Genomic DNA, 26,457 nt, shown 5'->3' with positions numbered 1-26,457 from the left:
TAGAAACTACTTAAAAGTTGCAAATTCCTATATATGAGAACATAGTCCCTAGTAATAGTCTTGAGGTCCCAGGGCTATTAAAGGACCAACAGGTAATGTAAAACAAGCCATTCATTACACATATTTTTCTCAGAAACATTAGACATAAATAGAAAGTAACAAACAGTTCTAAAATAAAAATTTTTTTAAATGTTTAACTTAACCATCTGGGAGAGTTAATATTTTTTGTATTGCATATACTTTCAAAGATCATTTTAATGTGCCTCTTTGTTTTTCAGTGAGATCCATATTTCAGAAGCCAAACGATTCATGCTTACTTCTTACCAATTGTTAGGAAAGGAAAACCTTAGTTTTCCTTAGATTAAGAGCACAGGTAGATTCTTGAGTCAGACTGCCTGTGTTCGTTCATATCCCAGCTCCACCACTTACTAGTTCTGTGACCTTGGGAAAGTTAGATAAGCTCTCTGTGCCTTAGTTTCCTCATCTATAAAACCACACAACATTGTTGTGAGGATTAGTAAATTAATATCTGCAAAGTGCTTATGTACTTAAAATAGTGTCTACCATTTTGTGCCTACCACTAACATGTAATTATATATTCTTCTTTTTCACTTAAAGGACCTGCAAGAGAAAATATTGCTAAGACGGTTAAATGCTCTATTATGATAATTTTTTTAGCCCCTGTTGCATAATTTGCAAATAATACTGAATAATACTGATGTGAATAATATTGATACCTAACCTGTGTTCTTGTATCCCCATACAAATTCTTTTAGAAATTATTGAGCAGCTATTCTGTCTATTACGTATTTTTTTAAAGATATGATCTAATTCTTACCTTCTAAAAATTAGCTTAATGAGGGGCGCCTGGGTGGCTCAGTTGTTAAGCGTCTGCCTTTGGCTCGGGTCATGATCCTGGGGTCCTGGGATCGAGCCCTGCATCGGGCTCCCTGCTCCAGGGGAAGCCTGCTTCTCCCTCTCCGACTCCCCCTGCTTGTTTTCCCTCTCTAGCTGTTTCTCTATGTCAAACAAATAAATAAAATCTTTAAAAAACAAAATAAAATAAAAATTAGCTTAATGAGTAGATAAACCCATGAACAATCTGAGAAATAGAAGTATGTATAAACACTTGAGCATGACAGAGTACTAAAATGAATAATATTTTCAATGAACTCTACGGACAGAAAGAAACAGATTAGTGTTGTAAAATACTGGGAAGCCTTCAGGAAGGAGTGAACTCTTTTGAACAATTTGGAGAAATGAATGTATGGCATTTTAGGAAGGAGAAGCCAATAACTCCTGTTTGTATTTTCCATTTTCTAATTTCTTATTAGTCTTAGGTTTTCTTTCTCATTTCATAAACCCATTTATGTACACCCATACATTTCTTTCCTTGGCACATTTCATTCAGTTTATTAAAAGAGTTAAGAGTATTGTGTTTGAGAGGCGTCTGAGTGGCTCAGTCGGTTAAGCATCTGCCTTCGGTTCAGGTCATGATCCCAGGATCCTAAGATCAAGCCCCACATCTGGCTCCCCTCTCAGCAGGGAACCTGCTTCTCCCTCTTCCTCTGCCTGCCACCTGCCATGCTTGTGTGCTCTCTCTTTCTGTCAAATAAACAAAATCTTTAAAAAAAAAAAAAAAAAAAGAGTATTGTGGTTGGATTTAACTCCTAACTCTGCTACATGATAGCTTTGTAACTTAAATTATTTTAATTCATTAAGCTTCATCCATAACATGAGCACAGTAGTATCTGTTGAGATAATACAGGAAAAGAGCTTGGCAAAGTGCCTGGCATTGTAAAATAAATGCTTAGTAAAATGTATATACATCTAAATAATATATGTATTATAAAATATATGTAATAGTATACATGTACACATCATCATATATATGTATGTATGTATTTATAAACTCTTTGCAGCAAGCAATATAACTCTCAGCTATTTTTCTTCTTTCTTCTCAATTTTTCTCTTTATTTTTCATTCTGCAGTCACCTCTCCATATAAAGCAAGGATTTCAGGAGGGACGTTTGTAGTCAGTCAGCATTAAAAAAGAAAGAATGTGGCAATCTTCTTCTTTCAAAGACATCTGAGACAGAGACAGATTCTGCAGACTCTGTTTCAGTTCCTAGGGACAGACTATCAAAATTTTGATATCTTTTATAGTAAATAACCCGATGTTATTATACATTGTCTGCTAGTATATTGAGCATACTACTAAGGTAAATTCACTCAAGGTAGGCTAGGTAAAATTGTTGCACATTTTCTTGAATATTTTATTTGGCAACCATTTTCTGAATTTGAGGAAATTGACCTACTCTTCTTTTCTTTGTGCTGTGTGTGATGCTGGTGGTGGGAATTAGGTTCCATGATTGCAGAGGTCTTCAGTTCTTACTTACTACACAAATGGAAGAGCTAAATAAATTCCAGAAGCTAGTAAGAGAGGCTGTAAAAAACCTGGAGGGACCTCCATCTCGTAATGTTATTGAATCGGCAACAATCTGCCACCTCCGACCAACCAGACTTCCTCTCAACTGGTAGGTAATAGGAGAAGTCATGCAATGAAATGGAGTCATTCCATTCAGCTAGATTTCTTCTGAGAGAGGAAACAGTGACTCATCTAATAAAAGTTTTTTCATTTAAATTCTCACAGAAGTGGAAAGAAATATATTATTAATCTAACTTTTAAAAAACTCTCAAGGACCACATACTGAAAACTATGTATTTTTTTTTCTTAAATGGCATATGTGTTATAAAGAAAAAGTGAAGTATAAAATACTAAGCCTCTTTTAGAAATAACCTGATTGGTAGTTATGTTTGTAAATATTTCTCTGATCATTTCTTTCCTTTTCAGCTGTGTCTTTTGTAAGGCTGATGAATTGTTCACAGAGTATGAATCAAAGCTGTTTTCCCACACGTGAGTTCTCTGATTGATTACCATCAGGAGAATGAAATGTTTACAAAACTTGGTGTTTTGATTTATAAGACTATGTGTTTTCCTCACAGTAACCTTCCTGTGTTTTTTTAATTACATCAATTCAGTGAACTTTGGCATGTGATCATTTAACATATTCCAGTTTCACTTATACAAAAGTTACCCCCAAATGCTCGTGTCATCTAGTAATGTGTTATGAAGGGACAGTTTAGGGGAGTGACAGACTTTCAAGTCCAACACATTTCAACTCAAATCCCTGCCCACTATTGTGGGCGATTGCTTCTGTTAAGCCTCATTATCCTCATTCGTGAAATGAAAATAAAACAACACTTACCTCATTGAGTTTTTTATGAATATTAGATTTTAAAATGCACATAATTGCTTAGCATAGTGCGTGATACATAGTAAGAGTTCTGTAAAAGGTTAGCTTTCATTATTAATATACTTTCTCCAACACAAATTGGAAGTTCTCATCCTGTGTCAAGGAGTGAGTGCATAATGGTTGTGGTATTAGCAAAATTACTCCTATTTCACAAACAAATTGAAAAAAGGCGAAGTTCTGATTGCCTTGAAAAAAAGGAGATTGACAGTGTACTTTGAGATCATCTAATTTGCATGGTTGGTGGTGGTGGTGGTAGTTTGTGTTTTGTATTATGGTAATTCTCAGAGCTAGATTTTAGCGTAAAAATGTATAGTCATTTTTTATTATGTCAGATTTCTGTCAAGATAATGGACAAATTTATAATGCCTCCAGCATTTTTAGAATTACTGTAGTTTTCCAAAGACTTGCAAGCGTGATCTTGTAGACATGATATTGAAGGTTGTTGATGGAAAGTTATTGACCTTGCTTCTCTCTTGGCTCTGCCAATAGGACTTTTACAATGCTTGTTAACCCACTGACAGTAGTTACTGTTGTTTTGCTCTCATATGTTTTCAGAGTCAAAGGCCAGACTGCAATATTTGAGGAGATGATAGAAGATGAAGAAGGATTGGTGGATGATCGAATACCCACCACTAGCCGGGGTCTGTGGGCAATAAGTGAGACAGAGCGATCTATGAAAGCATTGCTGTCATTTGCAAAGTCACACAGATTTGATGTTGAATTCATTGATGAAGGAAGTACTTCAATGGACCTTTTTGAAGCATGGAAAAAGGAATATAAGGTACAGTATTTCAAGGTTTTTTTCCAATATTAAAAATTTTTCTTGTTTATATTTTAATTACTGCTTTGCTCTTTTCAGACTTTTTAAAAATCTACTTTAGAGACTTGGCATATCATTATTTCTGTTTCCCTAAAATGTAATGATTTTAATGAAGAATAATAAATACAATAATGCTGAACAAATAAGGAACTTCTATAAAATTACTAAAAGGAAGTCATTATTAAAATGAAATTGATATGCCTTTTATTTAGCTGTAAAAGTGTTTCATTCTATTCTTACACTGTAGTTCTGTGAAATTAGAGTTTTGTTTTTGTTGTCTTTTGTTTTACTTTTGCTCTGTGAATAACAACCAAACATCAAGATTGAAGATTGAAGATTGAAGATTGGAGAACATAGTAAATATTTCTCAACCTACAGAGCTGGAAACCATTGCAGTTAATGGAGTAGAAAGTAGCCCTTTATATTTATATTTTGATAATTTTATCATATCACAACTTTGTACTTGACTGAGATTCCAAAATTCATTAATTTTGAATTATTCTTTATATTTGGATTTGTTATCCATTATCTTGTTTTGCAGGTGGGATGGGTGAGGAAATGAAAGAACTGTTTTATTTATAGTATTGTAATTCCATTTATATCTTTTTTAAAAATCTGAAGTTCTTGACTTTCAAAGCAAGATAAAAATTTCTATCCAGAAAAAGAAAATATGCTATCTATAATATCATTTCATATGTTTGATAAATTGGGGAATAATACTTTTGTAGTTGAAATCATTGATTCATAATAATTTTTTTCTTCTCACATTGTTATTCTAAATGCAGACGCACATTTACGCATAATTACAGCAAGCGATTGGAAGACAGTACTATATACAGTGTCCAGTTGCCCCTGCATTTTTCCTCTGGGCATAGTTTGACGACATACTGTGTCTCAGGATTGCCTATCATGAAGTTTTCTCAGATCTTTGTGAATTTTTTTCTCTATAACATTGCAGACTGAGCTCTTACACAGCAATGCAAATTAACAAGCCACTGTTACATCAGTTGGGGTCTACCTCAGAGCATAAAGTTAGTGAAGAAAGCATATCAAAGATTTCATACTGACTGATAATATTTCCATAAGTTTCAGAAACATATATAACCAAATTATTAAGAATGTGTAGATTAGTATAACTAAATGAAAAATACAGAATTAAGTCCAATTCAGAATAGTGATTAGTCCATTGTAGGGGGTTGAAGGAAGAATGTGTGAGGAAAGAGGGATGCAGTTGAGCCAGGAACACAGACTTTCCAAGGCATTGGTTTTGTTCTCTTTCTTAAATTGGATGTTGAGTACTCAGTTGTATATTTTAGTATTCTCATTATCATATATACATATTATTTTGAAAATGTGAAATATTTTATAATAAAGAATATTTCTTAAAAAAACAAAGCAGAGATTCCACAGGCTAATATTGACCTATAAAGATCTGTGGTCCCACCAAAATATCTTCGGGTGTTCTGTTCTAAGAATCTAAAGGTGCAGTATTCTGCAGTGGCCTGTAGAGGTTATTCAGTCTTACATCCTCATCCTAAAAAATGGCCCCAAAATTGCTTATGTCTTAGACACTTACTGAAAAAAATGTGTATATCTTAGACTGCACTGAAGACTTTTTTTTTTTTTTTTTAAGATTTTATTTATTTATTTGAGAGAGAGAATGAGAGACAGAGAGCATGAGAGGGAGGAGGGTCAGAGGGAGAAGCAGACTCCCTGCAGAGCAGGGAGCCCGATGCGGGACTCGATCCCGGGACTCCAGGATCATGACCTGAGCCGAAGGCAGTCGCTTAACCAACTGAGCCACCCAGGCACCCCTGCACTGAAGACTTTTGATCATGACACATTTCGGTGGTTTTAACCGTTTTAATTCTGTGCATTAATTACTACTGTTTTTGTGTTTTCTGTTTTCCTAGTTGCTTCATGAGTATTGGATGGCTTTGAGGAATCGTGTGTCTGCTATTGATGAACTTGCAATGGCTACAGAACGACTAAGAGTGCGTCATCCTAGGGAGCCAAAGCCCAATCCACCTGTTCTTCATATCATTGAACCACATGAGGTAATTTGCAAGTAAATCACAAAAAACACAGCCAATAGGTGTCACAAAAATCCAAGGTCCATATAAAAGTCAAGACAGTGATCTCTTCCATAAGAATGTACTTACTAATCTCTGCTCTTAGTTTAAGCCATATAAAAGTGTTTGGTTTTATACGTCAAAATGGACAGGGATGAACAATGTCATATCTAATACATGCATAGAATTCACTGTTTTGGTTCATTTGTTTCTCTTCAGATTGCATATTCATGTGTTTCTGAGCACCTTCTGTATGCCAAAATCTAAAGGGGGTCTTCCCTAAGAACAATCAAAAATTTTTCTTTTGCACTTTTCCTTTGCTACTGATGAACAGATATTGACAACTTATCTTCTAATAAATCCCTCTTTATATCCCAGGATTAAAAAATGACTCTCCCAACCTTTTATCTCCCATATTAAAATATAATTTCCTTTATAGTTTTATTCCTTGTGTGTGAGGGTTTTTTTGTTCTTGTTTTGTTTTGTTTTGTTTTGTTTTGTTTTGTTTTGTTTTGTTTAAGTAGGCTCCATGCCCAGCATGGAGCCCAGCACAGGGGCTTGAACTCATGACCCCTAAATCAAGACCTGAGCTGAGATCAAGAGTCGGACACTTAACCTAGATTGATCCACTCAGGCGCCTCTGTGTGTTTTAACTTTTAAATCTTTTTCTTTCTTATAAAGCTTGGAAACTTTACCTTAGAAAAATTTAAAAATACTCATTTTATACTATCTCAACTTTTAAAGTATGAATTTTCAGTAATTTTTTCCTGTGTAACCAAATTCCTCGTTTTATAATCTGTCTACTATTTTCTACTGGGCAGAGGAGGGAAGGGGTTTCGGTGTAGGTGTGACTGTGTGCATGTGAAGGGAGAGTGCTTATAAAATCAGCAGATCATTTAGTTTTTCTTTATCCCATGGATATATTACTGAAAGTGTACATAAATAGAATTTGGGTTGATTTTTATCCAATTTCAAGTATATAGGGAAACTTCCTCTTTAAAAGAATTTTGTATTGAGTTTTATCTTCTATAGAGCCAGGTGGGTATATGTTTCCTTTTAAAATACCTACTCTCCATTTTGCAAATTTGAGTCTTCACATGTCAATGGGTTTTCCTAAAAAAGGACACAGTTAAATTATTGAGGAAGAATTTTACATGTTTAATATAATTTTACCATCTTTCTAAGAGAGAGAATAAAAAGTTGTGTTGTTTTGTTTTTTAGGTAGAACAAAATCGCATAAAACTACTAAATGATAAAGCTGTTGCTACTTCACAGCTTCAGAAAAAACTTGGGCAGCTTCTTTACCTAACTAACTTGGAGAAGGTATTGTGTTTAAAAGATGCTACTTTTTCCCATAAACCTTTGTGACTTCTTCCATTTAATCTGTTAGTCACATAATTAGTGGTACAATGTTTTCTTTAATCTTTTGTTTGTGTTAATTATATCAGTCAGAACACTAGTTCTATCTACAGTAACTACACAGATCCAACAGGTGATACCTGTAGAAAATATAAGTTACACAGATTATGTAAAGGGTGTGCACTCTAGAGTATAAAACAATATAAACATACTGTCGTTCAAAACCTTGAATGGTGGAAGTATTACCACCTCTGGGCAAAAAATGCATTATTTAATCTGTATATACATATGCATGCATTCATTAATACATACATAGATTTTTTTTAATTTGTTATTTGGAACTATAAAATGTTTGGAAGTTACTAAATCAGAAGATGTAATGATAAATTATTTAATGTAATTCAAAATACATATTCTGAGTTGTGAGCAATGTATTATATTGGACATTGATTAATGTAGTTCCATTTTATTGCAAGGATAAATGGCTGTTGGCAGTACTTTATCAGAAAGAGATATAATAGATTCTTGGATAGGACAAATGAAGGAAAGCAGTAGACTAGAGTTGGTGCTAAACTGATACAAAATACATTTAAGTGAATCAGTAAATCCCAGTGATGATAAAATGAGAAGTTGGACATTCATTGTAAGTAAAATAGCGTGGTAGTTGAGAAGACAGTCTTGGGACCCAGGCAGTTCAGGTTTGGATCTTGACACCACTCTTTTCTACATATGGGTCTTTATTCAAGGTATTTACCTCTCTTTGCCTCATCTGTAAAAGAAGAATAACAACATGATCTTGTACGGCTCTCTTGAGGACCGTACGAATTAATATATGTGAAGTGCTAGAGCAGTTCCTGACTTATTAAGCACTTTCTAGGTCTTTGTTATTAATACCATATTGTTACTGATATTACTATGATGACTACTAGTATTATCCTGGCAGGAGGAAAAGATGTGGGGAACCTTTTTTTTCTTTTTTTTTTTTTGTAAGATTTATTTATTTATTTGAGAGAGAGCACAAGAGTGAGCACATGGGGGGAAGGGACAGAGGGAGAAGGAGAGAGAGAATCTCAAGCAGACTCCACACTGAGCACAGAGCCCTGCCACCTCACGGCCCAAAATTGTGACCTGAGCTGAAATCAGTATTATGACACTTAAGTGACTGAGCCACCCAGGTGCCCCTAGACAGGGGAAAACTTTTAAAAGTCAGTCTCACAAAATTCTAGCATTAGAGAAAGAACGTTTGGAAAAAATTCCTTGATATTCCTGAATGTGAACTTTTTAAATGTTAGATTTCTATACTTTAAATGTGAAAGTCAAAACTAAGAGATAGTTAATTGTTTGTTATAGGATATAAATTGATATCCTGTATTTGTTGAATCAGTTTTTAAAAAATTAAAATTCTAAGGATATATAAAATGTCCTAGAAAATCAAATTCAGCTAATAATAAAAGAAAAAAACATAATGAAGGAAGATCAAATTAAGCTGATACCATTTCCTGCCAACAAGTAGGCAGAGATTTTTAAAATAACACTCCACAGGGGTGAAAGGGCAGTGAATGGATATTTCATGTATTACCAATAGGGATATAAATTTATATAGCCGTTTCCTGAAAATACTTTAACATGTATTAACAATTTCAGAGAATTCATATCCTTTGACTCAGTAATTCTTAGAACTGTTCCTGAATATTCTTTGTTTGACAGACAGAGAGAGAGCAGAAACACAAGCGGGGGAGTGGGAGAGGGAGAAGCAGGCTTCCCGCCGAGCGGGGAGCCCGATGCGGGGCTCGATCCCAGTACCCTGGGATCATGACCTGAGCTGAAGGCAGATGCTTAACGACTGAGCCACCCAGGCGCCCCAGAACTGTTCCTGAATATTCTAAGTAAATAGAAATTGGGGGAGTGAATTAGATATAAGGATAGTTACTGCAGTCTTATTTATAATAGTAATAAAATAGAAGACTAAGTGTCCAACAAAAAGTACAATGTTTACATGTGAAGTCATGGATTATTGTTACAGTGAGATTATGATATAAATATTGTAAATGGTGTCTTCAGGAAATAAATGAGATAAGAATGCTCATGTTAGAAAGTTGAGAAAAATAACAAAAAAATTTAAAAAATAAAATTATAAATTTTATGTGACTGTGTTTAGTTAAATAAAAAATAATAAGCAAAACAAATTTTTACATATTCTGGCAGTCAACAGATACTTATTGAGCGCCTGCAATGTATATGCATTATAGTTGGAGTTTGAGATAGACAGACTTGGTCCTTGGCCTCAAGAACTTAATTAATCACTTAAAATTATAGAATGGCATACATTCAAGAGTTCTGAAGAAATTTAAAGATGAACCTGTTAGATTGTTGATCAGCAATTTTCAGTATCAAGTAACAAAAAAACTGGTAAATGTCCAGTAAGATTTCAAAGCATAAGGAAAGTCTCCAATAAACATATATTTAATCACTATGTTGTACCTGAAATTAATATGTGTCAATTATATCTCAGTTAAAAAAATAAGTTCTTCAGAAGAAATTTTCTGAATACTAAGCAACCACATGAGATCTTTCATAGTCTGTTTGGGGACTGCAACTTCTGTATGGGAATAGCAGTGATGTCTTGCCATTACCTTATTAACATCTTATTTTTAAAGACAGTGGAGACTTGTGGAAGCAAAAAGGTTGAGGTGAAATGACATTCCAGGGAGGGAAGAGCTCTTTCTAGGTGAGCTGAGATTGCTGGCCATTGTCTTGCCTGAAAACATTTGCAGTATCTGGATACAGGCTGAGATTAAGGTCAGTATTGCAGAGGGACTCAAATAGGAGAAAGAGAAATCAGTAGAGCTTTTGATGGCCAGGTGAGTATTACCTTTTGGAACTTCGAGGAGCTTCAGATGCACAGCAAACTTTACTCATTTGCTAAGTGATAGGGCTGCATGACAGCTGGGCCTATACTAGAAATACAGAGTGAAATCTTAAGTTTCAGCAGCACTTAGGAGACCGTTCCTCCCCAAGGGAGCAAGGGGCCAACAGCAAACACATAACAGGTCTTACCCTTGAGACATTTGAAACCACGGTGACTTGAATTTGAACCTACCTTAAAACCCATCCCAAAACCAGCTCAGTTTTTTACTGGATTGAGGTAAGCAGCCACTCACCCCTCAACCTAACTGCCTGCCAGGGTAGGGGTAATCCTCTGTGAAAGAAAATAACATCTAATTCTGTCTCTGCAGTTTGTTGTATAAACAGCCTAAGAAGTGTAGCATACAATAAGAAATTACAAGAAATATGCAAGGCAGGAAAATGTGACCAGTAATTAAAAGGGGAAAAATGAACAATCAAAGCAGATCTACAAATAATCCAGATTGTGGACATAGCAGGAAAGGACTTTAAAGTAATTATGATTCATACATTAACGAGAGGAAAGGCGGACAATATAGATAAAATGAATTGGAATGTATACAGTAGAATCAAATGGACATTTTGGAAAGGCAAAATCCAGTATCTGAAATTAAAAACTGGTTGGATGGTGACTAGACACAGAAAATGACAGAAGTAGTGAATTCAAGTATGGTTCCACAATAAATACCCAGTTTGGAGAAGCATATACATAAAAATAAAGAGCAGGATAAAGTGAAAGAGATGTGGGACACAGCCATATGATTGGCATACATGTAATTGAAGTTCCAGGAGAAAAAGAGGTAAATGGTACCAGAGCAACTTGAAGAGATAAGGGCTGAGAGTTTTCCAAAACTGATGAAAGACCGTAAGATGTCTTACAGATTCAAGAAAGAGAGCCCCAAACAGAATAAAAATAAAATTTTTCAAAAATACCTACAAATATCATAAACTGTGAGAAACCAAAAATCATGAAAAAAAATTTAAGCAACTAGAATTGGAACAAAAAAACTGGTGACTGTATACCTTCTCCTTGTTGACTACACAGAGAGACTGTTTGCTTTAGCATTTTGAAGATGGCATGCCACTGTTAGCAGGTTTCAATAGCTTTATGCTGTGTAACCAGGTAACACTGGAACAACATCTTTAAAATGCTATTTTTAAAAGTGAAATTAAGATGTTTTTAGGTTTAAGGAACTTAAAGAATTCCTTCCCAGTAGACTTACACTGTAACAAATATTAAAGGAGGTTCTTTGGACCAAAGGGAAATTATCCCAGGTTGAAGGATAGAACTACAGGAAGGAATGCAGGGCAAGAGAAAGCTTATATAGGTAAATAAAAAAGAACAAGAACAATGTCCGTGCAAAGCAGCAGTGCTGATGTATAGGATATACAACATACACAGAACTGAAATACATAACAGTGACACAGGAAGAAGGTAAGCAGAGGCAAACTATTACAAGATTCTTCCATATGTCAGATAAATGGACAGGAAAAAATCAGTAAGGATATCAAACATTTGAACGCAGAACAGCCATGACCGAATTGACACAGCAGCTACAAAATACACTCTTCTTAGGGGTGCATGGATCATTTACACAAATAGACCTTGTGCTGATTCAAAGAGCAACTTAAAATTTGTAAAGGATTAAAATTATACATATTATGTTTCCTAACGAAAGGAATTAAATTACAAATCAATATGGAAAGATAACCAGGTGAATCCCCAAATGTTGAGAAATTAACGACACACTCCTAAATAACCTGTGAGTTAAAGAAATCACAACAGAAATTAGAAAATGTTCTGAACTGAGCAAAAATAAAAATCATGTGACAATGGGCAGCTAGGGTGTGCTTAGAAGAAATTTATAACTTTAAGTTAGGGATCTGCAAAGAGAATGGGATAAATCCAGCTCACTACCTGATTTGTAATTAAAGTTTTGTTGGAACCAAGCCACATTCATTCTTTTACATACTGTTTATGGCTGCTTTCATGCTAGGATAGCAGAGTTGAGTAGTTGCAACAGAAACCATATGGCCACAAAGCCAACCAGGCCCTTTATGGAAAAGTAATAATCCTCGCTGTAAGTAAATTCTAAAAGAAGAGATGATGTAAATTCTGAAAAATTGTTTACAAAATGCTACATAATGCCCCTATTGTGTACATGCCCATGGATGATCTCCCACACCGACTCTGGGTTTGGGCACATGACCTGCTTTTGGCCTTGTGACGCAAGCACAGAGATTTGAAAAGGACATGTACATTGGAGTTTTCCCAATCTTGTTGCTCTTTGGAACTTGGAGTCGTTGTGAAGCAGCCCAGATTCCCTGTCTTCGGGAGCAGAAATCTCAGCTTAGCCCTCTCTCCAGACCAGCTAGTCTGCCGACTGCTAGACATCAACATGAGGCCATAATAGATCATCCAGCCCCACATGAGTCAGCCCACCCCCAGATCACTCAGGTGACCTGTAGAATCACGAGAAACTCCTGTTTGTTTTAGTCACTAAGACTTTAGGTGGTTTGTTATGTTATTTGAAACAATAAAAGAAAATAATTCAACTTTTTTAAAAAATCGTTATATTTTAGTTAACAGAATTGTTTTGAACCTGTAGCATTGCTGAATCCGTGCACAATTTACCTCTTTTTTTAGTAAACAAAAGTCAAAGGATAATCAAAAACAATTATTTAAAATGTTTAACTATTTGGTTAGTGACCTCTGAGTCTGACTGACTTTCCTTTAGGTTTTCCTCAATATTAAGACCTGTCCATTTGGTGACTTTTTTGAAGCTCAAAAATTTTTGAAATAGTTTTAAAGAGATTTTGAAGAGCACTGTTATACTTCAGTATAATTTCCAGACAAAATAGGTCTCAAAGATATTTCTGATTTCTAGTTATTTGCTTTGCCTTAATGAGATTACAAAAGAATACAGAGAGGAAACCAGTATTAATAAGGAGATATGTAAATAAATGCTGCCTCTTCCCAAGTCTGTGATCACCTGCCCAGTGGATGTACAGAATAAATAAGTATAGCTTTTAAGGAGCCTTTGTTTCAGAATTCCAAATTACATTTTTTAAAATAATATTTCTTTATAACAAAAGCTAGCTTGAAAGTAAAATTTTGAGAATTTACCTGTTATATCACAATTTGTTTTTCACTTTGCCTTCTACAGTAGTCACAAATATTAGTAATATAGTAACTTTAATAAACTCTAGTGAAAGTTATTTCCATTTTTTATTTGTTCCTTGAATGTTACTTGTAAATCCTGGGAATATTAATATTAAGTAATACATTATTAAGTCATCTTAATTATCAAATTTATTTAAATAGCAGTTGCAGCATTTACTTTTATAAATGAGTTATAAAATGCATATCAGGTTTTAAAATGCAACTAATCTCTTTTTTAATTATTTTTTTGAACAGTCTCAAGATAAAACATCAGGAGGCATTAATCCAGAACCTTGTCCAATCTGTGCTCGGCAGCTGGGAAAGCAGGTGATATAATAATTAATAGCATATGAATTTATAAAACACTTTACACTTTTCAAAGGCATTTACCTATAATAGCTCTTTTTTTCTCATGACAGTTTTATATGCAAGGCAGAAATGACCTCCACCTTAAAAATAGGGCCAAAGGTTAGGTGAGAAGCTTAGTGCCACATATGTCTGAGCAGCGTTCCTCCTTAAGTGATAGGTGAAAACGTATTTCTAGAATAACCCCACATTTTTCATTAAAGATGCATAGTTTTGCATATTGTTTCCAGTCACAAGATCAAGTCTAAGTAATTTGACTTTGTCAGTTTAACATGTTTATTTGGTAATTGTACAGAAATATAATAGAGCATACATAGATTTACTTAAGGTATTACAAAGGTATAGTAACATAGCTCTTACTTGGGATTATTAATATTTAATAACCAGACTTTAAAGTATAAATAATATCAATCCTAAGGGAATTTAGATATGATTTTTACAAGGCCATTGTAACAAGAATAAATCTTTCAAATATTAGTGTACAAATTTCTATAAACCAAGCACCATATTGGTTCTCCTCAAAGAGATTCTTTTATCCTACTAACTGATTTTTGAAACTACAAATTTCTACTTTGTTTTTTTTGTTTTTTGTTTTTTTTTTAAAGATTTTATTTATTTGACAGAGCACAAGCAGAGGGAGAGAGAGGGAGAAGCAGGTTCCCTACTGAGCAAGGAGCCCGATATGGGACTCGATCCCAGGACCCTGGGATCATGACCTGGGCCGAAGGCAGCCGCTTAACCAACTGAGCCACCCAGGCGTCCCACAAATTTCTACTTTGTATGATAAATCAATATATACAGTATCAATATTAATTGCTTCTCAAAATTTGAAGTCAGTAAAAGTGTTCTTGGCTGTTGTTTTCTATGGAACCAAGAGTAAAAAGTTAAATATATGAGCTCCACATTCTGACCAGCAATAATCAGAAAGAAAGTACCTTTTAGTTTCCACAATTTATGGAGAAAGTGGGTTTTAAAGGACATTTTATTGATAATAAATCTTAAATGCATCAATATTACTTTGGAAACTAAGCAGAATAATAATGTACAGAGACTGGTGATTTCTGAGAAAAGTCATTGGTAAAAATATGGTAAAAGTCGTGATAAAAATGGAAAGAATCATGAGGTAAGTAGTGTCTTTTTTACTTTTAGTTTCAGTGAGAGTCACACAACTGGATGAATCAGAAGTTTTGTTTGTGTCTTAAACGTTTCCAGTTTTTAAAGTTCTTTCATATACATTATTTCATTTAATTTTAGTATAACCTATATTTCCTTCACTTAGAAGAACATACTAGATTACAGTAAGGGTAACAATACTTCACTTTTTAAATTCTGTTCCTCCCCACAGCCTATAGGAACTCTAGATCCTTTTTATCTTCCCAGTTCTCCTCTTCCCCTCCTAATTTAGAGGATCCATCAGAGGTAACTCATATACTGGCTACATCCCTGGAGGCATTGCCATTTGGGCTTGTTTGGGCTGCTTCAGTTAACTTCTAGTCACTCCTGAGGCTCTGGTGCCAAGTGTCTGATTTCTCCTGAATTGCAGGTGTAGATGGACTTACCTTTTCAGCTTGTCCATTCTGAGCTCTCATGAGCCACAAAAGTTCTCTCAAGTAAAGGAAGTGCCCTTCGTCCCTACGGGCACTAAAGGTACACAGGGTACAGAAAAATGCTTCTGTGTTTACAAAAATGCTAGTGAGGGACGCGTGGGTGGCTCAGTCGGTTAAGCGACCGACTCTTGGTTTCAGCTCAGGTTAAGATCTCGGGGTCATGGGATCGAGCTTAGCACCGAGTCTGCTTGGGACCCTCTCCCCCTGCCCCTCCCGCCCTCTCTAAAATAAATAGATAAATCTTTTAAAAAAAGAGAATTGCCAGTGAAACAGCTCTTTAATTTTACTGCAGCCTCAACTCTTGAGGACTGACACAAGAGAGCAGATGTGCAGCTAGACAATAGCATGAACAGCATCAGCCAGTAAAACCCCAAACAGCCCCTCCCCCTTCTCAAAAATTATTTTCAAACCAAGTTTATATACCTCATTTTTCTCTTCCCTCAGTGTGAGTTCTTTTCGAAGGGACTTCTTAGTCTGTCCTGAAAAGCACCCCAGGTGGGCCCAGCTGTGCACCTTCTTTCTGTGCACGTCCATACATATGTGAATCCTAGAAAAACACAGCTTAGTGCTTAGGAACCTAGTCACTCATAATGCCACTCAATCTTTGTTGTTGTTGTCTACCAGGTGAAAAAATTAAATAATTTGCATAAGATGCCATAGCTTTTAGAACTGACACCTCACCTAAAACCGGTACTCTTCTGCACCCATCATTGCCAAAATCAAGGAGTCTCCATGGTATACTCCAAGAGTCAGAGAGCACTGTTGTACTTTTCTTGAAATATATCGGACAAAGGGGTTTACAAAAATGTCTTTTTACTTATTTGGGTTTTTTTAAATATATCTAGAACTGCTTTTAAAATAAACCTGAGATACTAGCCCATCTCATTTTCTATATAATAAATACTGTAACATGTGAAGATGTAAATCCATTTAATGAGTTATATAGAATATACTGAGGATGATATTATCTCCAAATTAATGTTGTTCTCAGTTCCTCTATTCTATCTGCTGTTGCAGTGCTAAAGGAGTAATTTGCATTTTTCCTAAATACTGAAATGAGAACACCAACTTCTTACAAAATAATGGTGGCTGACTGTTATGCTCACAATTAGAGTGAGTAGAACTAAAGACTATGAAAGCGTACTCTGGTTGAACTAAAAATGAGTTAATTTTTACAACTTAGCTTTTATGACTTAAAGAGTGTTAACGTCATAAAACATATAGGAAGTGAAATTATGACTCCCTTCTCTTTTTAATATATTTATAGATTAGAAGGCATCTTTGATAGCACCTCACTGAGGTATATTCTGTGTGTTTTCTTTTTCAGTGGGCAGTACTGACCTGTGGACACTGTTTCTGTAACGAGTGCATTTCAATTATTATTGAGCAGTACAGTGTGGGGTCTCATAGAAGCTCCATTAAGTGTGCCATCTGCCGCCAGACCACATCTCACAAAGAGATCTCGTATGTCTTCACCTCAGAGAAAGCCAGCCAGGAAGAAGACATTCCTGTGAAGGTAAAGTAGGTTAAGGACATTTGGAAGCATCGTCAGAGCAATGTAGTAGGAATCAGTACCTGACAGTGAGACCATCAAAATCAGAACAAGGCCAGCACAGTGAATATGTAGAAGCCACTGTTTCTGTCTGTAGGAACACTGCCCGAAAGCCTCAGCTTTACCATCTACACTTTCTATGTGGGAGGAAGGCAAGAAGGCTTTTCCAAACATCGCTGGCTGTAGTCAGGTCCACTGTGGCAGAAAAGTAACATCTTAGAATTTCAGTTCTCCATCAAATTTGATAGTATTTCTGTGTACTACAAATAGAGCTCTGGTTATATTAACGATTTCCTTAAAGAAAGCTTCTTCCTCATACTCTCATTTGCCTAGATAGCAGGAAAAAGGGATGAGCCCAGCCTAATTGGAGGAAAAAATAGAGTGCTTTGAAGTTAATAGAGACTGTCACAGAAGGAGGTGTAGCGTACTTTCAGATGACACGGATTGGTATTTCATGGTAGAGCCAAAAGTTGGCTTTATTTTCCTAATTTTTTCCCGTGCTTCATTCTGAATTCCAAGAAAGTGACTAGAATTTGAAATCCAAACAGGATCCATAATTGGACTTTGTCTAAGGGGCATTTATCTAATGAAAAACCTTTATTAGGGAACCTGGGTGGCTCAGTTGGTTAAGCAACTGCCTTCAGCTCAGGTCATGATCCCAGGGTCCTGGGATCAAGTCCCGCATCTGGCTCCTTGCTCTGCAGGGAGCCTGCTTCTCCCTCTCCTTCTGCCTGCTATTCCACCTGCTTGTACTCTCTCTCTCTGTCAAATAAATAAATAAAATTGTTAAAAAAAAAAGAAGAAGAAAAAGAAAAACCTTTATTAGACTTTTTTGTTCTTTGCCTTCCTTAAACATGCTTTTTTTTTCCTTCCTAACCAAACTTAGACAAAGGACAAATCAATATATGATTGTAGTAAAGAATATAGGCCTGAAGGAGTAATTGAGAGTTAAAAATCCTTATTTTTAAGGATTGTATTTTTTGAGGAAAATTAACTACAAGTTGAAACTATCAGGAGTTAGGGCTCCCTCTCCTGACAAAAGTGTGGTTGAATTAAAGTATGTCTGATTGCTATTTATTCCTACCATTATTTGAGTAAAACCTGAAAATATCAATAACATTGCTTTCTAGTGTGTTGAGATAAACAGAATCCCTAAGTTGGAATGAATTTCATTCATTCGTTCGTTCCATACCAGTTTATTGGACACATAGTATGTGCCAGGAAGTGTGCTGGGCCTCACAGATACAACAAACAATCCTGATTAAAACAGACATGATTGCTGTCCTTGTGGATTTTACAGTTTGGCAATGGGGGGACAGAATTTGAGTTGGGGCAGGCAGCAACAAACATTACACAAATAATTAATGTGTTATAATTGTGATAAGCCCTCCAAAAGAAAATCAAACCTAGCTCCTCTGAGGGAATGACAGTTAAGTAGATGCCTAAAGGATGAATGAATTCACCAGGCTGGGGCGAAGAGAGACGTGATCTTGTGGGGAGGAGGCTGCCAGACAGAAACAAACAAAGAACAATACATAGAAATGTCTGAGACAAGGAAGAACTCAGTGGAACTCAGTGGCTGCAGTGTAGAAGGCAAAAAGGACAAGTGATTGAAATGAGTCTGGAAACTAAAGAGGGGCCAGATGCTGAAGGGCCATCTGAAGATTTGAGAATTTTCTTTTCCTATAAACCTAAAAGCATTATATGTTATATGCAGAGAAATATCATGATTAGATTTGAATCTTTAAAAGATTCCTTTTATGCAGTGTGGAAATTAGATTATCAGGAATAGAAAAAAACAGAAAAATTTTGGAGAGAGCAGATCAGGAGGCCACAGTAGTGATGGGTGGCTTTGATCAGGTCAGTGGTAGTGGAGATAGAAAGAACAGTTATAGTCATGAGTATTTGAAGGTTGATTTGTAAGATAGAATGCTGAAGGGATTGATGGTGATTTTGGAGGGGACCTCCCTGGTTTCTGATGTGAAAAATTAGGTGGATAATAGTACAGTTACTGATAGAAGGTATTTGGAAGAAGAGTACATTTAAACATACTGTGTTTGAAATGCCTAGGACATCCAAATAGCAAAGTATTGCTCTGAAATTCAGAGTCACTGGCATAATGATGTGTGAAGCCATGAGAGTGAACGAAATTACCTGGGGAGAGACACAGAAGTTAGCTTCAGACTAGGTCCCCTCGGACTTCAGAGCTCTTTAAAGGTTGAATAAAGGGGGGTAGATGATGAGGAGACCAGGAAGGAATAGCTGGAGGCATTGGCAGTCGAGAAGAGGCCACAGGAGAACCGCTTCAGTCAGGAGGCAGTTATCAGCCATCTCCAGTGATGCAGAGGTGGCTCAGTGACACTGTGGACCAGTTTGGCTAATGGAGGTCATTGATAACTTCAGAAGACTTCCATGGACATTTACAGGCAAAAGGCAGATTGGGAGGGATTGAAGAGTCAACAAGAAGTGAGAAAATGCTCAACCATTTTATAAATTTAGCTGTAAAGTAGAAAAGAGTATTATAACCAGCAAGAGATACAAAGTGCAGAAGGGGGGCTTATGGGTTTTTTTGGTTTTTGGTTTGGGGGGGGGTTGTTTGTTTTAGGGGTTTTTTTTTATGATAAAGATTCTTGAGTATGTTTAATCCCTGGCAAAGAAGGATAATTTGAAGATATAGGAAAGAGAAGGTATAATCTGCAGTGTAAGTTTCTTGAAAAGACAGAGTGTTGACATAGAGAAAGTAGAGATCTCATTCAAATAACAGGAAGAGGTTGGGCTACTGAGCAAATAAGCTATAAGGGTAGGTGTCCTTGTCAGAGGATGGGCTCTCTTAGTCATTTCAGAAAGGACAGCTATTCAGTACTCCAGATGTGACTGCAGAAGCAGGTGACCCAAGAAAGGTGGAGGAGACAAGGTGGTAGGAGATGAAGTGGTAAAACTTGAATATTGGAGGGGTTGTCCAAGGAGACAGACAGTGTATCCTGTCTAGAGTTGAGATACAGAGTTAGGCACCAAAATTCTTCCGTGAATGAAAGGTAGTGTTCAGTAAATGATGACAGCGAAGAGTAGAATTAGGGGATAACTGGGTTTTATGAGGCCCAAAACAATGGAAAGTTTTACAAAAATGAGAAATAGTGATCTGAAACCCGCATCAGGGACCAGAGGACACCAGTACTCATAGTGCAAGAAAATAGTGTGCTCAAAGGACAGCCGGGTTCTAATTAAAGCACGGAAGTAGAGCACAGTATTTCCACAAAAGGTTAAAAGTGGAAAAGTTTGTTGACCGTAAAGCACTAGTTCCTGGGGAACCACTAGAGTTGGGGAGTGGAAAGAGAAAAGTGGGAGGGTGGGAGTGGGAGGGAACTGCAGAGCAGTCTGGGAATAACACAACTGGCGGGGTTAAGTGATGAGAGGATCATGATTTCAAGGGGTCGTGGAGTCCTGCTCCCTCTCTGGGAATCCCTGGATAAATGTGTATTTTTAAACCAAATGCCAAAGAGCCACTGAGTGAAGAGGAAGGTGGTCTGTGGTGCAGTCTGCTGGCCGGCCCTGACGAGGCATTTGATGGTCAGACTTGATCCTCCTCCCCACCCAGAGAACTGCTTTCCTCCAAGCTTCCCTCTCCCTTTCTTGCCAACCCTGCCCTTTCCCTCTCCTTCCCTTAAAAATAGTCTTTCTTAGCCCTTCTTTCTCTTCTACTGTCTCTTCCTTTGGCCTCAGGCATCCCAAGGGCCACAGATGGCCCTCGGGGTTAAGAAGGGCCACTGACCCTGAGATAAAAGCATTCATCACAGTGTAAGGAAGGAGTGTGAGAAAGAACTGCTGTGTCAGGCTTCACGCTGTGAGGTTTAGGAAGCGATTGCTCTAGCTACCAGTAAACAGCACAGCCCCTGTGAAACTGAGTCATGGAGCCCATCAAACCCAAACACCTGCTCGTTTTATGGCACCTTTCCTAGACACACAGGAGAGCGGTCAGGACAGTTACATCCGCTGTCCTGTTGGGACAGGAATATCAGTGTACAGATACTGTTTATTATGTTCTGACTTCTTCCTGTCTTTCCTGCATACTGATGAACACATAAATTAATCGAAGCATCTCATAAGTTATAAGATTACAGAATTTACTGAAGTTCATTTTTGTATTATCATAGATGCATATATACTTGTATTTCCTTTTTATTAAACATGACTGAATATTATACCTATTATATTGTAAGTTTTATCTGTCTTCCACATTCTCACATTACTTCTTGCCACATTTACTTTTGTTTATCTCACTGCCTTTACTGTCACCATTTGTGCCTGCCCCTTCTGCCTTCTGTCCCCTTTTCTGACTTCCGTCACGTTTCTGCCCTACTGTCTGCCACCTCCTCTCTGAAGCATCTGCCTGTTGTTTTCTCAGACTCTCTCTGCTTCTGAAACTACCCTACTGTACAGTCATACCATCTATTGTGAAGTTGAGGAAGTAATCATATATAAAATAAAGATGATTCTATGTGAATAATTAAGGCATTATTTTGAAATTTTATAAGTATTAGTTCAAACTATAGCTAGCCCTAGGAATTTTTTCTTTTATGTTGATTATCAGATCTCAGGCCTTTATTAAACAATACTAAGAAGTAATTTTTTTATTTCAATGAAGTTTTTGTATTATCTGAAATGTTTTTTTCACTCTAAGTAGTCATGTCAAGACTCTCAGAGCAGATAATATACATAATCATATAGCTGGTCTTGGATAAAAATTTGGAAAACATAAAAGTTGTATTAAATAATACAGGACATTTTTTTCTACTGGTATTTCACAATATAAGGAATCCTATTGATGGACCATAGAAATAAACTGAATATTGAGATCACAATGTTCCCTTTGTGGGAACATGTAAGTCAAAGACTGTATCTACCCTAACGTCTGTGTGACAGTATTCCTAAATGACCCTTGGAACACCTACTGGGCATTTCACAAAGTAAACAAAATTCCCCTTGCAAGTTCTGACAACTGCCAGGCATTTGGGATGGTGAAGTAGACTTCCTGGCAGAACATACGTGCCACGTGGCATGTTCCTTGTGTTCTAAGTTTGGATAGGTTTCATACAAAGCATTTTTGTCGGTGGAAACCCTGACCCTCTGATGGACACAGTTCTTATGTCTTACGTAAGAAGTCTCTATCCAGGAGCAAATATGCTACATGGGTATAGCCACAGAAGAACAGCAGCCTTCACAAGGGCACAGCTGCTTCATCTTCTCAAACTTTTGAGTGTCTAATGACTGGCCTGCTTCCTAAAGTAAAGATTTTTATCAGGCCCCAGTCCCATTTAAATTTTAACTCATTAGATCTGGGATCTTGTCCAGGAATCTGCATTTTTAATAAGTAAGTCTATTGATAATGGAGGTGTCTTACACAACCTCTTTGTAGAGGGAAGATAGAACTATATTTCTACACTCAAACTCCCCGAGAATTTTAGCAGTACCATGTTGTCAAATTGTATGTGTAGAATTCTGTTGTTTCTTTCCTTTTCTTTTTTGAGTTTTTGTTCATTTATTCAAGGATGACTTGTGAAGTCTATCTTGTACTTTTTAAATATAATTAAACATCTGGATAAAAAAACTGATTCCAAAATTCTGACTGAGCCTAAAATAATTTGGTGAATATAATCCACAAGCTTTATTTATTTAAATATATTTAGGTACCTCTAAATATTTTTATATAAGATATTTGTATATGAACATTAACTGGTAATTTTAGAATGCAATTGTATATTTTTGTTAGAAAATGTCATGAGTAAGTATAATTATAATCATAAAAAACAATTCCTATTCATCGGCCAAGTTAGCACTTACAATTCTGAACTGTTAGGGAGTCTGGTGTTGAAGTTAGCTATAGCTTACAAAAATCAAACACAATAGAGACTTCTAAGATGTAAATTATCTTTTTGAAATTACTGTTCTGAAAGACTTACACTTCGCAGAGTATAAACTCCACTAAATGTGGAAAGGACATTGTTCATGAAGTGGGGACTTTGATTTATTCACTACTATATCCCCAGCATCTAGAACAATGCCTGGTATATAACAGGTACTCAGTGAGTAGGTGGATATCTGGATGGATGGATGATGCTTGGATGGATGGATGGATGGATGGATGGATGGATGGATGGATGGATGGATGGACAGACGAACAGATAAGCAGTTGATTACTATTTACATATAATATCCCTAAAAGCCTTTGGGTACAAATAAATTTTTTAACTTTTTTACAGTTGCTAACCTATCTCTTTGAAATCATTATGCAAAATGTTAAAGGGACAGAATGATATTTTTTTGGCCTAGTGCACTTGTAAGATTTCCCACTGCGTAGGTGGCATTTCCATTGAACTTTATTCAAGTAACATGTGAATGCTGGAAGAACCCAGCACTTGCCCCAGGCATATGCTTGAGAAGTATTCCTACTTCATGAAACCAATCATACAAGCTGAATAACTGCACTGAATTGTATCTGTCACTACCGACATGGGTTTTTAGTCTGGTGAACAGGTGCAGACAGAAATAAAACAATGTTAACTGATCTTACTCAGCAGAAACTACTGTGGATAACACAGGCACATTCAAAGAGTTAGCTTTCTTTCAAAATAAAAGACCAGAATAAAAGTAACAAAAGTCAGGTAATACCAAGACAGAAATTACTTTCTACTGAACATTCAAGTTATTTGCAAATCATAAGCCCACCATGAAAACCTAGAGAAAAAAAAATCTATTATCTGTCACCATGTTATAATCCTAGTTGGTCATGTTACTGACTAGAGGACATAGTTCTTTTTTTGGCGAGGAGGGGAGGAGGTGGGGGTGCTAAGTTGTGTGAATTTGTCTTCTTTAAAGTGATGTTTTTCAGTCAGGTGAAATCTTCCAGCGACACCTGGGTGGCTCAGTCGTTAAGCGTCTGCCTTCAGCTCAGGTCATGATCTCAGGGTCCTGTGATCGAGCCCCGCATCAGGCTCCCTGCTCTGCGGGAAGCCTGCTTCTCCCTCTCCCACTCCCCCTGCTTGTGTTCCGTCTCTCACTGTGTCTCTCTCTGTCAAATAAATAAATAAAATCTTTGAAAACAAAACAAAACAAAACAAAAACCCAAAAAGCTAAACTAAATTTAAAAAAAAAATCATTTGTCGGGCGCCTGGGTGGCTCAGATGGTTAAGCGTCTGCCTTCGGCTCAGGTCATGATCCCAGGATCCTGGGATCGAGTCCCACATCGGGCTCCCGGCTCAGCGGGGAGCCTGCTTCTCCCTCTGACCCTCTCCCCTCTCATGCTGTTTCTCTCTCGCTCGCTCTCTAAAAAATAAATAAAATCTTTAAAAAAAAAAAAAATCATTTGTCTTGCAGCGCCTGGGTGGCTCAGTCGTTAGGCCTTTAGCTCAGGTCATGATCTCAGGGTCCTGGGATCGAGCCCCGAATCGGGCTCCCTGCTCGGCAGGAAGCCTGCTTCTCCCTCTCCCACTCCCCCTGCTTGTGTTCCATCTCTCACTGTGTCTGTCTCTCTGTCAAAGAAATAAAAATCTTAAAAAAAAAAAAAAATCTTCCAAAAAATCTCTAATCTCAAAACCTTTATAGTATGTTTTAATGATCGCAAAAATCAATCCATCTAATAACTGGAAGATTAAAATAAAATCTGTGCTGTGTTTCCGATGGGATGAGCTTACCTCTCGCAAAGCTGGAAGTCATCGTCTGTGCAGGTGGCACAGATTAGGCATCCGTTTGACCCCAGAGCAGGAGGAGACGCTGCAGGCACAGGGGCGCCCAGCGCTCGAGCACGGACACGGCTCAGAGGGCTGGTGCGCTCGCGGGGTGACAACCACAGGCCTCCCTCCCAGCCCCCGGATCTCTTGTCCATCCGTAAGAAATAAGGATAGACAAAAAGTACATTTAGTTTTCAGTAGTAATAATTTACACAAAAGAAAGAAAAATAAATTCAGAATAAAATGGAATGCACACCATGAAAAGTATGCTGTCCTTCATTCTCCCTTATTTGCCTTGCCACTGTGATCAGTTTTAGTGCTAAAGATCACCTGTATGACTTTAAATAATATACATAGATTTTGTTTCTTAAAATACTAGCTGTAGACAGACAGTATCTGCTCTCTCCTCACTTCAAAATATGAGGAAATTAGTGCATCTATTCCTTTCTTCTCTCTTCCACATCCTAATTTTTGTTGTAGTATCATACAGTATCATTTTGAATTTTGATGTTTATAGCATTCACATTTTATTACCTAATTATCGCTATGTCTTCCATATCTACAGAAAATCAGTAAAATAGTGAACAATATTATACACTGTAGAGCTAAGGAGAGTGATTGAAGTCATGTAGAAAGGAATATAATTCTAATCTTGTGGTTTTAAACTTGGCTTTTTGAAGAAAAGCCTTCCAAGCACTCCAGTCAAATGGAACTTCTGACTTTTTTCTAGAAATCTTCCTTAATGTCTGCGTGAACTTTTATCTGGCACTAGTAGCCCTGTAATGCTCATTGTAATATTTTTTTTCACTGTGCTGTACTGCTTCAAGAAATTTTAGCAAGATAAGTGTGTGAATGGCAAATTTCAGAAAATGACTTCATTTTGCTTTCGCTTTACAGTGACAAGTGACTGATAGCCCCCTCTAATGTAAGCCATGATTTGAAATGTTTCCCATATACTAGTGTGTATGTATTTCGCATAGATGGAATATATGTGTGTAAAGTCTCTAAAGATATGGCGTGCGTGTTGACATAAAGTAGTCTCTAAACAATATTCTCTCTAATGTTTGGTGAAAAATAAGACTGAGTGCATTCATCATCTGCACTGTTTGACTTTTTTCTGATGTTCTTCAAGGCCACTTTAGCCCTTAATTCTGCCATTGGAGCAAAGCATAACCATGAGAATCCATAGATACTGCAGAGAAACAGTGAGAGAGGAATATGGACAGATTCAGTAAATAGAGAAAATAGAGGGGCTCAAGGGAAGAACAGACTGGTGACAAAGGGCTATAATACAAAGCAACAATAACTTTCCAGTCATAGAGCACTAGTTTTATTTCTATAAATCAAGTACAAATAGCACTTTGCTGCTACAGGAGGGAGATCTCATATCTCTTCTCCTTCCTTTCCTGCCTTCCTTAAATAAGGATTCTCAGCATTAGGAAATAGGCATAAAGGGAATAGAGTGAAGCCAACCACTGCATGTCTTCTACCCCATACTCAAAGGTTTTACCTATTCCCTCTTCTTTCCTCAATAATAAGACTTTAGGGAATGAAAAGCAGTACCTCACTCTAC

At 36.7% G+C, this 26,457-nt stretch overlaps 1 protein-coding gene across 6 annotated transcripts in view; it reads left to right on the top strand.

Moving 5' to 3' along the window:
* The window catches only part of SHPRH (SNF2 histone linker PHD RING helicase), a 93,814-nt gene that overhangs the window by 50,175 nt on the left and 17,182 nt on the right, over nt 1–26,457 (top strand). For all 6 annotated transcript variants that reach the window (XM_034990928.1, XM_034990930.1, XM_034990927.1 and 3 more), the window contains 7 exons: nt 2,364–2,537; nt 2,855–2,917; nt 3,873–4,098; nt 6,051–6,194; nt 7,431–7,532; nt 13,891–13,962; nt 16,936–17,124. In XM_034990928.1, the coding sequence (XP_034846819.1) occupies nt 2,364–2,537; nt 2,855–2,917; nt 3,873–4,098; nt 6,051–6,194; nt 7,431–7,532; nt 13,891–13,962; nt 16,936–17,124 (970 nt within the window). The remainder of the gene's footprint in view (nt 1–2,363; nt 2,538–2,854; nt 2,918–3,872; nt 4,099–6,050; nt 6,195–7,430; nt 7,533–13,890; nt 13,963–16,935; nt 17,125–26,457) is intronic.

This window comes from Mirounga leonina, unplaced genomic scaffold (genome assembly GCF_011800145.1).
Source record: "Mirounga leonina isolate KUSES-001 unplaced genomic scaffold, KU_Mleo_1.0 Mir_53, whole genome shotgun sequence".
NCBI classification, from domain to species: Eukaryota; Metazoa; Chordata; class Mammalia; order Carnivora; family Phocidae; genus Mirounga; species Mirounga leonina.
Note: the sequence above shows the minus strand (reverse complement) of the source record. Positions and strands in the feature narration are given on the sequence as shown.